Raw genomic sequence first — 15,230 nt, 5'->3', positions numbered from 1 at the left:
ATTCATATAATCTAGTTGGTGATGATGTAAGTGGTATGTTTTTTTTTTTTAAATAGTTGTCATTTTTGTTTTATTTTGGTTGAAAATGAAAAGCCATTTATTAGACCAAATATGTATCGTCTCAATATTTTCATTTAACTTTTCTGACGCTTCATATTAGTTCAACCACTATATAAATTGAAATGTGGTCAGCAAAAAGTCTAATATCACTTCCTATATCATTGACTATGCAATTTATATAAATAAGAAATACAATAAGCCCAATAAAATAGACCTTTAGGATATCCCAGTTGATATATATGCTAAGTGTTGGACGTTTCCCAACCAATGGCAACTTGTTGCCTTCTATAGTTCAAAACGCTACAGCCTACATGTATCAAACAAAAGTAACAATACTCCATTAATTTCCATTTTTTTTCATTAATAAAGTAAACGTTAGTGTTGCAGAAAAAAAAACCTTTCCTGTTTTCCTACATCTAATGCTTAACTATAATCGATAATTATATCAGTTGATTTACTCCTCGTCAACAGCTTTGTAAACGAATACTTCAAAGACAGTTGCTACCGACTGCAGGAGTTTTGGCCTAATTGATAAGGTCCTGTATTTTTGAAATATCAAGATTTACGGATCCATCTTCAACATGGGGGATGCATAAAGGCAACAGTAGTATACCCCTGTTCAAAACTCATAAATCCATGGACAAAAAACAAAATCGGGGTAACAAACTAAAACCGAGGGAAACGCATTAAATATAAGAGGAGAACAACGACATAACACTAAAATGTAACACACATAGACAAAATCCCACGAGAATAACAAATATAACACATATATATATATATATATAACATCAAAACCAAATAAATGAATTTGGGATAGACAAGTACCGTGACACGTCTTATCGCAATGTGAATTTACACACAAAAATAAGAGCGAAAACAAACGACACAACGTTATAATGTAATACACACAGAAACAAACTATAATATAACAATGACCATATTCCTGACTTGGTACAGGGCATTTTTAAAGGAAAAAATGGTGGGTTGAACCTGGTTTTGTGGCATGCCAAACCTCGTACTTTTATGGCCATGTGAAATATAACATCAAAATGACAACACAGGACTACAATATAAATAAATTGGAGAACACAATTGACAAAGAATCACACGAACAGGCAACAAAAGGCAACAAGTTCAAAATTTTAATTTCTTGTAACAATGATCATTTATATCAGACAAGTTTAATGTTTCGTATCTTCTAATAATCTTTATATTCGTTTCGCTGTTGTTACTAGAAATAGACGATTCTTCTACGTTTATTTCTGTTTCTTCGATACTTGTATCTTGCTGTTCGTTTTCGGTTATCCTTACATTATCTAAATCAATATAATTCCTACAGGGAACCAGATAGGATTCGTCGAATGATGATCTTAGGGAATTATTTTCCTGACTATGTTTGAACTGGTGAATGGCACAATGTACATTTCGACTGGACATGTTATTTGGTTCCGAATCTTCTAAAGGGGCATTCAACGGTTGACGCGAGCAATTTTGTACGTTGTTTCTGGCGGCTTGATGGTAAACGGTACTGTTCACTGGGTTATAATACACGCTATCAATTTCATCGTAATGGGCTGGTCTTGAACTTGATTCGTCATTTCTGCATGCCAGGGTCCCCCTACTGAAATATGTCTATAGTACAGGCAAATACATACGTTTTACATACCATAATCCTACATGCAGTTTTATAATTTTTTAAATACAATGTGCTACGCCGTATTCTATTTGTATACATATCATGTGTATTTAGTTGTTTGCAATGCATGAGTAAATTTACCACAGTTTGACAGTCTTCATTTGTTTGTTTATTTTTCTGACTGTTGTTTGTCTGTTCGCGTTTGTCGTATTTATACAATCGTAAAAATTCTCTTATTGAATTTTTTTTGTAGGGTCCCCTTGATATCGTCGACCTCTGTATTTGTTTATGGTGTGAATTGTGTGTGATTGTGACTGTTATTATAGTTAGAGATTAGACTAGCTATACAATTAGGTTAAGGGAGCCATTTACTACATAAGAAAATGCGTGTACAAAGGCAGAAATTAGACAGCTGTTATCCATTCGTGATGGTTTGCAGTTGGTTTTTTTTTGCGATTTGATTCTGTCTTTTTTTATTATTTTACTTTTAGCATTAATCAAGTTACAGCTATTTAAAACAAGTTATGTTATTTACAACAGTATTTGTAACATTGATATCTTACATTTATCGATTAAGAACCAAAAAAAAATAAGAAAAAATATACCTATCCTGATTCCTGCTAGATCGTTGTTTTTTCTTCCAGGCTGAAATAAAGAGAAATATAATCTAAAAGTAAATCGGTCCATATATACGTAATAACATATGGTATATGGAAAATGTAAAATTAAAAACAAATTGTTGAAAAAAATTAATGCACAGGAAAAAGCGCAAATCTAACATGATAAATATTGTCGCTTGGATGTAGGTTTTTTAGTTTTTGATTTATGTATAAACAGGAAACGAAATTAAATATTGAATTTTGTGTACTTAGATAAAGGAAGATGTGGTATGAGTACAGATGGGTGCACTCCTAACCTGTACAGCAAGTTAACTTGATAACCAGTCATTTGGACTGGTCAAAGTTAACCTGTGACCAAATATAGGACTGCTCTGACCAGTCCTAGGACCAAAATCTAGTTAACTTGAAAAGCGGACTTGGTCCTAGGACTGTTTTTATGTCTGCCAAAAAGTTAACTTGGAAACAGGTCCGCTATTGATATAAGTTAACTTCGAACCAGTCCTGTCATGCGTTAACATAAGTTAACTTCGGAACCAGTCCTGTCATAAAGTTAACATAAGTTAACTTGGAAACCGGTCCTGCCACAAAGTTAACTTCTGCTTGGACAAATCCGATCAAAACCAGACCTGTTCCCAAGTTAATTTTTGACTGGTCTGCTCTACACTAAGTTAACTTGTAACCAGGACCGCTCTTCGTTGATTTAAAAAAAAAATAATATCTTTTTTTCGTAGTATAAACATCGAAAATAAAGTAATTTGAAAATTAATACTTCCGTTTTATGAACAGGATTAAATACAAATATTTGAAAATAAGTACGCACAGAACGTAACACAAATTTATCTGTGATCTGACAATCTATCTATTATAAAAACGATATCGGTTACAATGATAACAGGCACTGAATATATATATATATATATTCCGAGATCAAAATCAATCATATTATGTACATTTTTTAAAAGAAGTATATTTGATGTTAGGTGTATACGTCCTTGTTAGTTATACATCCTTGAACTATGCAGCCACAATCAGCAATAGTTTAATTCATTTAAATAATGACTACAAATTTTTGCTCGCCTAAATTAAGGGTGCCAGCATGTCCTCTTTTTATTCAAAATACTGATACTAACAAAATTTCAGTAGTTTTGATGCCTCCAGTTGACCTGTACAACAAAATTATTTGACCGCATCCACCAAAACTGACCATATATGCACTTTAATTTGTAAATCTATATACCCGCATAGTAAATCAGCCATATTTTTTATGTCAGGATTCAATGTATAATACAATCATGACAATGGACAGCAAAATTGCAATATAATAACAAAAAAGTTTTGTTCGCATAAATTTAGGATACCAGCATGTCCTCATTTTATTCAAAATATTGATACGTAACAAAATTTCAGTAGTTTTGATACCTCCAGCTGACGTGTACAACAAAATTATTTGACCGCATTACAAAAACTGACCATATGTGAACTTTAAATTGTAAATCTATATACCAGCATAGTAAATCAGCCTTATTTTTCATGTCAGGATTCAATGTATAATACAATCATGACAATGAACAGCAATATTGCAATATAATAACAACAAATTTTTGTTCACATCAATTTAGGATACCAGCATGTCCTCATTTTATTCAAAATATTGATAGGTAACAAAATTTCAGTAGTTTTGATACCTCCAGTTGACTTGTACAACAACATTATTTGACCGCATTACCAAAACTGACCATATGTGCACTTTAATTTGAAAATCTATATACCCAGACAGTAAATCAGTCATTTTTTTATGTCAGGATTTAATGTATAATACAATCATGACAATGGACAGCAATATTGCAATATAATAACAACAAATTTTTGTTCACATCAATTTAGGATACCAGCATGTCCTCATTTTATTCAAAATATTGATAGGTAACAAAATTTCAGTAGTTTTGATACCTCCAGTTGACTTTTACAACAAAATTATTTGACCGCATTACCAAAACTGACCATTTGTGCAATTAATTTGTAAATCTATATACACCATGACGTACCCGCATAGTATTAATCAGCCATATTTTTTATGTCAGGAATCAATGTATAATATAATCATGACAATGGACAGCAATATTGCAATTTGATAACAACAAATGTTCGCATAAATTTAGGATACCAGCGTGTTCTCCTTTTATTCAAATTATTGATACGTAACAAAATTTCAGTAGTTTTAATACCTCATGCTGACTTGGAAAACAAAACTATTTGACCAAAACTGATCATATGTGCACTTTTATTTGCAAATCTATATACCCGCATAGTATTGTACCGAGCGCCTTAATGTCTTCACCTGGTGCTCCTGTTCACATTTTAGTAGGACCGTAAATGTACACGTAATCAATAATATTGGAAAACTATTAATGCAAAAAATATTCTGAATAAATTGAGAATGTCAGAATTTCATCTCTTTATTCATAATAACAGTCACATCATATATAGGAGTTCATGATGGTGTATGTGTAAAACAAAACTATTATGCCACATCATCAAAGTACCAACGAATCCGTACCAACACTGACATGTCTGAATTCATTTGTACTATTTACGCTGAACAGGTCGTTGTCGACCTGTGTACTCCATCAACGTAGTAAAAATTATACGAGGTTCTCTTCTTGGAATCTATTATGTCGGTTGATTGATTTTGTTTATAGTTAAACGACAAGTGGAAACTATTTCATTAAAATGCGCATTGAGTATAATTTTAGGACGTCCCATATAAATATCGGCAATGACAAATCTGACGAATTTGACGAGATTGTTGATAGTTTTTACCACACCGTATGCTTACGGACACTGTACAATTTCTGTTAGAATATTCTGCGGGAAATAGAATAGTAAATCCAATGCAAACAAGTTGAATATCAATGAAATATCCATGCAAGTATAAATTTATGCATAAAGTAAAATTTAGGAAGGGACAGGTAAACAACGGGGAACGAAGTAACGTAGACAATGTTGCCGATATCCCGTGATATAAGAATATTGTTCCGATGCGTTGGATAACCTTTCTATCCGCCTTCTAATAAAAAAAACTCTGTGTGACCGTATAGCCATTTTTTATTTATATAAGAATACATGTATATCAAATAAAAGAGAGCATTTGTATAATATCTAGTAGAGTCTAGCGAGTTAATAATAAATGATAGCTGTGGATAAACCATGCGAATGTTGTTTACATATTTTAATGAAAGCTCAAGTCTGATAAGAAAATTCTTATAACGATAATCTGCCATAAGCAGACCTGTCCTCAGGTCTGGTCAATAGCAGACTTGTCCACAGGTCTGGTCAAAAGCAGAACTGTCCTCAGGTCTGGTCAGGAGCAGACCTGTCCAAAGGTCTGGTCTGAGGCAGACCTGTCCTCAGGACTGATCAAAAGCAGACTTGTCCACAGGTCTGGTCTGGGGCAGACCTGTCCTCAGGACTGGTCAAAAGCAGACTTGTCCACAGGTCTGGCCTGGAGCAGACTTGCCGATAGGTCTGCACCAGTCCTAAAAAAGCAGACCGTAGGTCTGGTCTACCGACGACGAAGTTAACTTGCTTGACTGCTTACAAATTCTCAAGTTAACTTAGAAAGCAGTCAACAAGTTAACTCTAAGTTAACTTTTGTCAAGGTTAGGACCGCACCCATCTGTACCAATGAGAAAACTCATCATCCATTACATGCTTAAATTAAAAGGACATATTTTTGTTGTTGGCAGACTGCTCACTAAGTTTGTTATTTGTACAGTTCTTAGTGTATACTTTCTGTTGTTGTTTTCTTTTGTCCTACGAAGCATGTTGAAGTTTTAAAAACAAATCTCATACTTTACTCAACATGCTAAAAATCTTTATTTATATGAAAACCAGTATCATATAAGTCCTCAAATCCTTCATTGTGTTATATAGACATTTACCTTTTATTCCACACCAATAGATAACCATCATCACAATCATCACTCCAAGTATCATAGCCAATTCCAACGTGAAAACTGTAACCTTAGAATGGTGCTTTTCTATGATTAGAAATGATAAATCATATAAACTACAGATCATTTCTTTAAGATTCATTATGCAAGTTTGATATATATTTTACAAAGCAGACAGAGAGAGACAAATAGAGATTTAATAAACAACATTGTGCTATTAAGATCTCAATTAAAACGTTCTGAATCTGTCGATCGTTCCAGATGAACATACTTTACGGCATTGACTTTGATCATTATCGAAGACGTTATGATTACCGTTAAAATTGAGAATGGAAATGAAGAATATGTCAAAGAGACAACAACCTGACCAAAGGGCAGAACACAGCGATAAAAGACGTTAAACTAAACTCCTAAGTACATGTTTGACGTTAAACTAACATTAAAATAGTAAAAAAACTAACAAAGTCCAGAGGATCCTGACTTGGGATAGTTGCAAAAATACGGCGGGGTTAAACTAGTTTTTTGAGATCTTAACCCTCCTCCTATACCTCTAGCTGATGTAGAAAAATCAAACACACATCATATACGCACAGTAAAACTCAGTTGAACAGAAGCAGAAAAACGAGTCCTATGTAAGAATAGGAAAAAAAAAATATAAAAAAAAATGTCACTGATTCATACATTGACAAATTTATTGTCAACTTTCACCAGCTGCATTCTTAGAATACACTCGTAAGAAGTAAACTTCACCAGGTTGTAAACCATCTATTATAGCTGTAGATTTGTCTTCTGTCGACACTTGACTCCATTGTGATTCAAAATATTTGTGGTATTTTACGAGAAAGGTTTCTTGTAATCCGATATAGTGGTTACCCGTCCATTTTACTATAAATTTGTCAATGTATGAATCATTGTCATTTTTTTTAAATTTTCATAACTCATTGTTGAAGGCCGTACGGTGACCTATAGTTGTTAATGTCTGTGTCATTTTGGTCTTTTGTGGATAGTTGTATCATTGGCAATTATACCACATCTTCTTGTTTATAAATGACTACTACATGTAGCAGTTACTGACATGCCAGCTTCATACCTCAGTTGAACTAATAGACCTACATGTATTATGTCTTCATCATATGAATATCAGGGACAATACCTCCCGTAAGGAATAGACTGCACTCACTCTGTTTTGTTACTTTGTTGTATAGATGTCTCATTGACAAACATGATTCATACCAAACTAGAGGCTCTAAAGAGCCTGTGTCGCTCACATTGGTCTATGTGAATATTAAACAAAGGAAGAAGATGGATTCATGACAAAATTGTGTTTTGGTGATGATGATGTGTTTGTACATCTTACTTTACTGAACATTCTTGCTGCTTACAATTATCTCTATCTATAATGAACTTGGCCTAGTAGTTTCAGTAAAAAATGTTAGTAATGTAGAATGTAACGTTCTCCAATTGTATGCTGAAATCTCGGGACTTAAGATTAATATAGAAAAAACAAGTGTTATTTGGATAGGTAGCAAAACACATAGCCAGGATCAAATTTGTGTAAAGTGGGGATTGAAATGGGGCTCCAGTACATTTAAGTTGCTTTGGATTACGTTTTCAGTCGACCTAGATTGAATGATTAATTTAAATTATAGGCCAGTTTTAGATAATATAGACAACACTTCGAAACAATGGTCAAAACAGTATCTCACCCCCTTTGGAAAGATTATCATTTTAAAAACTTTGGTCATAGCTAAATTAAATCATCTGTTTTTATCTATTCCTAGTCCAGATGAGAATATGTTACGTAATTTAACAAATAAAATGTATGCTTTTATCTGGGATAATAAACCAGATAAGGTCAAGCGAGATCTTTTATGTCAAGATTATTATAAGGGTGGTTTAAAAATGATAAATTTAAAAGCATTTATGGGCGTTTTTCAATAAAAACGTATTTTCTTGTCCTAGCCACTTTAAAAAAAATGTGTTTGATCTTTGCAAGTAATTTTTTGTGCAGTCAGTACATTGAATTAGATTTAACATTTTTAAGCCAAGAAACAGTTTATTTTTTAGAGGGATTGATAAGATATTGACTCCTGAATGGTCCAAAACAACCAAAATGGCATGTCCCTAGATCGCCTGTTCAACATTCATACTCTAAAATATCGTAAATAAATGAAGAAATTAATGGTTTTTTTTACTTTACATAAGTTCTTTAATAATTCAAAAGTATGTTCAAAGCCAACATATTCTAATAAACAGCTTTCAATATAGTTTTTTTTTAATTTCAGAAGGTGTGTCCCTCACAAATTGTCCACTACGAAACGAAGTCATTAAAATTTGCCAATAAACAGTTTTATAAAATCAATGTAATTTTTGTTTGCAAGAGTTATAAACATTAGGGTCTTACAAAAGAAGTGATGCTTTTATAACGGCAATTAAATTGTTGGTAAGAAAAATTGAGCACATCAAATGGACCAGAGTGATACCGTATTTTTGATAATGTCCCCTACGAAACGGGTCAAATCTCCTTCAGTATCTGGTTTTAAAATTATGAAAAAAATATCAGTGTACAGCTTGATAAATGTTTTGATGAATACAATCAGTCTTGTTACTATTGCAATATAGGGATTGTGGGGAAAAAATAAAGCATGCGAATACGTCCCTTACGAAACGGTCCCCTACGAAACAAGTATGGGGGAAAAACGTTTCGTAGTGGACACTACCACTACCATGGAGTCTTTTTTTTAATCTTTTTTCAATTATATTCGTGCAAAACAAATAACAAGGGTTAGTTTCATGTAATTTTTATTATGTTTTTATTAACATATAATAGGGTTGATGTCAACTACGAAACTTTTTGTCCACTACGAAACGGTTTTGTCCACTGCGAAACGCATCAAAATGTCCACTACGTAACATGAGTTGAACCTTCATATGTGAAGTACTGTCTAATCTTTATCGATAAAAATGATTTTCTAATTCAGAAAAAAAAAATGATATTTTTCTAGTATTTAAAGTAAACAAACTGGAATGTCTATAGGAAACATTTAAAATTGCAAAAAATATGTGTGTTTAGAAGAAGTTTCGTAGGGGACAAAAGTCCCTTACGAAACAGTACACAAATTATGAAAATAATATCATTTTAAAGAATATTTAAGATTGCACTTTTTGTTTACAAAAAGGTCTATTATAGAGGTATTCAAAATAACTCTTGAAATTAAATTTTAGACAAGTTGATTTTCCATTTTTTTTAGGTCTGAAATGTACGCTTTTATTGAAAAACGCCCTTAAATACAGGGACTAAAACTTACATTGTTAAGACGTCTGTATAATTCGAACTCAAAGTGGGTGAGATTAGTCTCTATTGTGGAGCAAATAAATTTTATTGAAATAATTAGTTATATTGGGCCTATTAAAAGGTCAACAAATAAATTTTGGCAAGAGGTTTTTGATGCTTGGAATCAAATTAGAAAACCAAGATGTATTGATGAAATTCTATCGTATTCTTTATGGGAGGTAGAAAACTTTAAAATTGGTGGTTCAAGAGTCTACTATAAAAACTGGGCAAATGCGGGAATTTGGACAGTACAAGATTTGTTAGATGACCAGGGCAAAGTTATGTCATTTCAAAATTTCCAACAATTATATCAATTTAGGCCAAATATTTTACATTATTATGGAATAGCGCACTCGCTTAATGAGTGGTCAAACACGATTAATATTGAAGTAAAGGAGAAAAAAAATCATGCAATACTACTTTTTAAGATAAGTGTCTTTTTTGAATCAAAAAAAGGTTCAAGGGAAATGTACAAAGTATTGAATGAAAAATATGTTACATTTGCTGCAAAGGAAAAATGGGAGAACCATCTTAATATGACTGATATTAACTGGAAAAAAATACACACTTCGTGTACAAAATATAGTAAAAGCACCCAGCTTTGCTGGTTCCAATATAGAACTATCCATAGAATTTTGGGAACTAATTCACTACTTTACAAGATGAAAATAAATAGCAACAACATATGTACATTTTGTAAAGAAGGACTAGAGACCATAGAACATTTATTTTGGAGCTGTTCGATGGTTGCCAGTCTCTGGCATGCACTTAACATCTGGATTTTTGAAATGACGAATATTGAACTGCCTTTGAATATTATGATTATTTTATTTGGTATCTACGAAAATGTTAAATTGAATTTTGTTAAAAATAAAATTATTCTACTTTCAAAATACTAAATTTACAGAACAAAACTACAAGAAGTTTTGCCAAATCTAAATGCTTTAAAAAACTATTTAAAGGTACACTTGAACTTAGAAAAATACATTTCATTTAAAAACCTCTCTGTAGAGGAATATAACAAATACTGGAGTCCCTGGGCCCCTATCATAGAATAAATAATAAATGTTAAAATTTGATCGAAACACAACTTATGTATATTGCAAGAACACATAAGATTGCAATGTTATAAGATATTTATTTATTTTCAACCTATTATTGCACCATCATATATATTCAATTGTTGTTTTATTATTTAATACTTCCTTTGTGTGAAAATTGTGTCATTCTGTATACCTTTGTTCATACATGTTGTGCTAATCTATTTGTTACAATAAAGAAAATTCATTATAAAAAAAAAAAAATGTTAGTAAAAATTTACAAATTTTATGAAAATTGTTAAAAATTGACTATAAAGGACAATAGCTCCTAAAGTGGTCAATTGACCATTATGATCATGTTGACTTATTTTTAGGTCTTATTTTGCTGTACATTATTGCTGTTTACAGTTTATCTTTATCTAAAATAATATTTAAGATAATAACAGAAAACGGCAAAATTTCCTTAAAATTACCAATTCAGGGGCAGCAACCCAACAACAGATTGTCCGATTCATCTGAAAATTTCAGGGCAGATAGATGTTGACCTGATAAACAATTTTACCTCACATCAGATTGCTCTAAATGCTTTGGTTTTTGAGTTATAAGCCAAAAACTGCATTTTACCCCTATGTTCTATTTTAGCCATGGCGGCCATCTTTGTTGGTTGGCCGGGTCACCGGACACATTTTTAAAACTAGATACCCCAATGATGATTGTGGCCAAGTTTGGTAAATTTGGTCCTGTAGTTTCAGAGGAGAAGATTTTTGTAAAAGTTAACGACGACGGACGACGACGCAAGACGACAACGGACGCCGGACGCCAAGTGATGAGAAAAGCTCGCTTGGCCCTTTGGGCCAGGTGAGATAAAAAGGACCAAAATGTATAGCAAAACGTTGAAAATCAGTTATATGCACCAAGAAGATACAATCCGTAATATTTAATTTTCTAGACGTATTACAGCAATTGTAATATGTCCAATAAACTAATTTTCATTATTTTATGCCAATGCAGAACACAAAGAAGTGCCGTTGAAAGCTTTCGTAGATTGATTTGATCAACACCGAAATTAACTATTTACACAAAATGTTTGATTCTTTTTGGTTTGCATAACTATTTTTTAAGTCTGACAAAAAAACTGGTTTACATAATTATACTACCTACCTGTTTTGACTATGATAATATCTGATTTGCTACTTTCACCAGCTGCATTCTTAGAATACACTCGTAAGAAGTAAACGGCACCAGGTTGTAAGCCATCTATTATAGCTGTAGATTTGTCTTCTGTCGACACTCGACTCCATTGGGATTCCAAATGTTTGCGGTATTCTACGATGAAGGTTTCCTGTAATCCGATGTAGTGGTTACCCGTCCATTTGACTATAATTTGTGTATCTAGTGTAACAGCTTGTATGTCTTGTGGTGCTCTGAGTGGTCCTACGAAATTAGAAAAAGTGTCATATAATTGATATAACATTAGTTTAACTTTTTTTTGCACAGAACATATATGTGTTGCAAGTTTTGCACCTTAGGTTCAAATCTGAATTTATGATTGTTATTATATGTTCAAAATGACTGTGCATAACTACTTCAATCCTTCGAATGAGCACAATTAGCTTGTAACCCTCAATGTGAATAAATGAGCTTACGTTATGCACATGCTTTTATAGAAATCTTCATTGTATTGGGATATAAACTCTCAATCGTAAAATGCAAGTAATATTTAAAGCTAGAATAGATGTAACTCAATATGTGAATTACCATACCTGACACATATATTGTAGATAATTATTTAAAGAAAGAAACCGTAGTATAATTGCCAAAAAGAAAAACAATGTTTATAAACCAATTTGATTTATCTGCTAACATTATGAACATATTCATTATAGATTATAAGTATTCTTTGTTTTGACTTATTTTGCTTTCGGTTTTCCATTTTTGTTTTGTATCTTTTGGATCTGAATTTTGGAGGTATAATTTGACTCAATGATTGACTTGAAATTGTAAAAGTAAAATAAAATAGTCAAGTCTTACAAATATGAAGCTGAAACACACAAAACGAATAGAGAAAAACTGTCAAATTTTCGACTTGTGACAGGCATTTTCTTATGTAGAAAATGGTGGATTCAACCTGGTATATAGCTAGCTAAACCTGGTTTTATAGTTAGCTAAACATGTTTTATAGCTAGCTCAACCCTTACAAAATACTGTTTGTTGTCCATTTTATGATTATACCAAAGTTTTTTTTTAATTTTCTGATACATATTAAATCTCCCCTGTAGCACTTAAAGTAGCGGTAATTGTGGGATACCCGTTAAGTTAAAATATGGTGAATTGTAAAAACTTACTTAATTAAAGACACCAAAACATCCTTAGACACGACACAAACTGCAGAGTGTGTGTAATAATCAAATCATATAAGATTGGTCACTATATCTTAAAATGGAACTCGAGTGACTTATTACATGAAAATTGTCAAAAGCTATCAATTCTCGGAACCACAAATATTCTCTTCGCAAGCATTAAATATGGGGTACTCAATATAGGGACATGTTATGAATGATATATGATATATTTAAAGTCACAAGAAACCTCAAAATAAAAAAAAAATAATGCATATGTTTTTTTTATAACTCAATGGATAGTTTTCATTATAAAACTTATATATATATACTTTTTTCTGAAGAAAATTCTTTAATTTATTCATATTTAGAAGAAGTTTATTTTATTTTAATTGCTTCCTTCCAGGAAGCCATTCCCCCGACATATTTTACGTATGCAAAGTGACCTCAGTGTGACCCATCTCGTAAAAAACCGGTGATCGCAATACGCATGGATATCCTTAAAATAAACTATTATCTGAATTCACATGTTAAACACGTACTCAATTTCCATGCTTTTTGTTGATTTTTTGTTGATTGTTGACAAACAGGTGACAATCGTTAAACTTCGGCTTCAAAACACGAACTTTAATTACCTGCCATATTTTCACACAATAACACTGATCGATTGCAAAAAATGACGATTATACGAAATTTATGAGAAACAAATGAAAAATTCTTGAACAGAAGACTAAGTTAATGATCTGTGTATGCATTGGTTCAAGAATTAGAAGAACATTAATTTTCACCGGTCACTCGTTTCTTATGACTTTAACCTGTAAATAGAGATAATTTACAAACATTAGATCCGTGGTCTTTTATTATTTCGTTAGGTTACAGAAATATATCACTTTCCCAATAGTATTCATACATTTTGAAATCAATTATATCCTCTGTGATAGACAGACTTCAGAATTACTGGGTTACTTTCTAGTCGCGTAGTGGTATTAACCATTAGCAGGTTTAAAAACAAATTAAATTACATCAGGATAATTTTAAATCTCGATTTTTCCCTGAAATAAGTTCTATCAAAATTGATGATTAAGGATACATGTTTTTGCTGGTAAAGTGATAAACGATATTCTCATTTTGATATTGTTTTGTATATTTGTATTATTCATATTTGCTACATTAAGTATATAGGTAATGTTATTGAAACAAGTAAAACAATAGAATTAAAGAATATGAATATATTATATCATACTTACGAAGGTCAATTGTGAAGGCGGCGGATCCGAATTGATTGTATAGTTTTAATGTGTATAACCCAAAATCTCTTCCTGCCTTTACATTAACTGACAGCACCATCCTAATTCCATTCACCGAAACAGTTTTATGATATACTCTGTCCATAACTTTCATGATTTTAAGGGAATAATTTTCATTTGAATGTTTCATTTCATTCACAATAACTGATATGTTCTCAATCTCTGGAAAGCTAACAAAGTCATAGGTAAGGTTAACCTGCTGACCTTTAAATCCATATTGTGTGTTATTGTTAGATGTAACAAAGTACGGTTTTCCTGGAAAATAAATACCAATATGTTGAAGGTTTTTTTCAAGGCAATGTTTATTATTTATTATTATACCTTACATATATTACAAACAATTCTATTGGGTAGCACGTTATCACGTGACATGGAATAATTCAGTTATTTTTTATTATTTAATAAAAGGACGAATAACCCTGAAAATCCTCACCAGCGGTGAACAACTCAATAACTATTCATCGGCAAATAACCTTGTCAGCTTGTGTTTGTTTGGTAATATAAGGATTATAGTGAGTGTTCAAAAGGTCTATCCACTGTTAGTGTCAGTTCTGTATAATAAAACAAATCTGGCCCATTTAAATCGATGAATATCCAAATTTGTCAACCCTTAAAGGCTATTTCACTTCGGACTGCGCCCTCATTGAAATAACCGTCACGTGTTGACAATTATAGATATTTACCTTTTCATAATTGTATATTATTCAAAAAGATGATAAATGTGATCTAAACAATTTTGATATGCTGACTTCATTACAAATTCTGATCCTAAACATTAAAACATCGACTAGAATTTTGTTCAACTACTTCAAACAAACATCGACATACATGTATATATGCAATCGTCCAATCATTCTCGAAATGTGTATCTGTTGCATCAAATTATCTCGGTTAATGTAAAAAGAAGATGTGGTATGATTGCCAATGAGACAATTGTT

The 15,230-nt window shown here is 32.0% G+C and overlaps 1 protein-coding gene across 1 annotated transcript; it reads right to left on the bottom strand.

Annotated features, from left to right (window-relative positions):
* Window positions 1–1,197: 1,197 nt before the first annotated feature.
* Window positions 1,198–12,091, bottom strand: LOC143076952 (uncharacterized). The gene is made up of 4 exons (XM_076252848.1): window positions 11,808–12,091; window positions 6,261–6,359; window positions 2,305–2,344; window positions 1,198–1,684 (listed from the first exon to the last, which is right to left on the bottom strand). The coding sequence occupies exons 2-4, from the start codon at window positions 6,313–6,315 to the stop codon at window positions 1,198–1,200; spliced, it is 582 nt and encodes a 193-aa protein (XP_076108963.1). The 5' UTR covers window positions 6,316–6,359; window positions 11,808–12,091.
* Window positions 12,092–15,230: the final 3,139 nt, after the last annotated feature.

This window comes from Mytilus galloprovincialis, chromosome 5, assembly GCF_965363235.1.
Source record: "Mytilus galloprovincialis chromosome 5, xbMytGall1.hap1.1, whole genome shotgun sequence".
NCBI classification, from domain to species: domain Eukaryota; kingdom Metazoa; phylum Mollusca; class Bivalvia; order Mytilida; family Mytilidae; genus Mytilus; species Mytilus galloprovincialis.
Note: the sequence above shows the minus strand (reverse complement) of the source record. Positions and strands in the feature narration are given on the sequence as shown.

Bases quoted from the DNA above. Each gene is read 5' to 3' on its own strand.
- LOC143076952 (XM_076252848.1), bottom strand. From the start codon at position 6,315: ATGATACTTGGAGTGATGATTGTGATGATGGTTATCTATTGGTGTGGA. The intron at 2,345-6,260 runs GTAAATGTCTAT...TCTTTATTTCAG, and splicing joins CTATTGGTGTGGAATAAAAG to CCTGGAAGAAAAAACAACGA. The intron at 1,685-2,304 runs GTATATTTTTTC...GACATATTTCAG, and splicing joins TCTAGCAGGAATCAGGATAG to TAGGGGGACCCTGGCATGCA.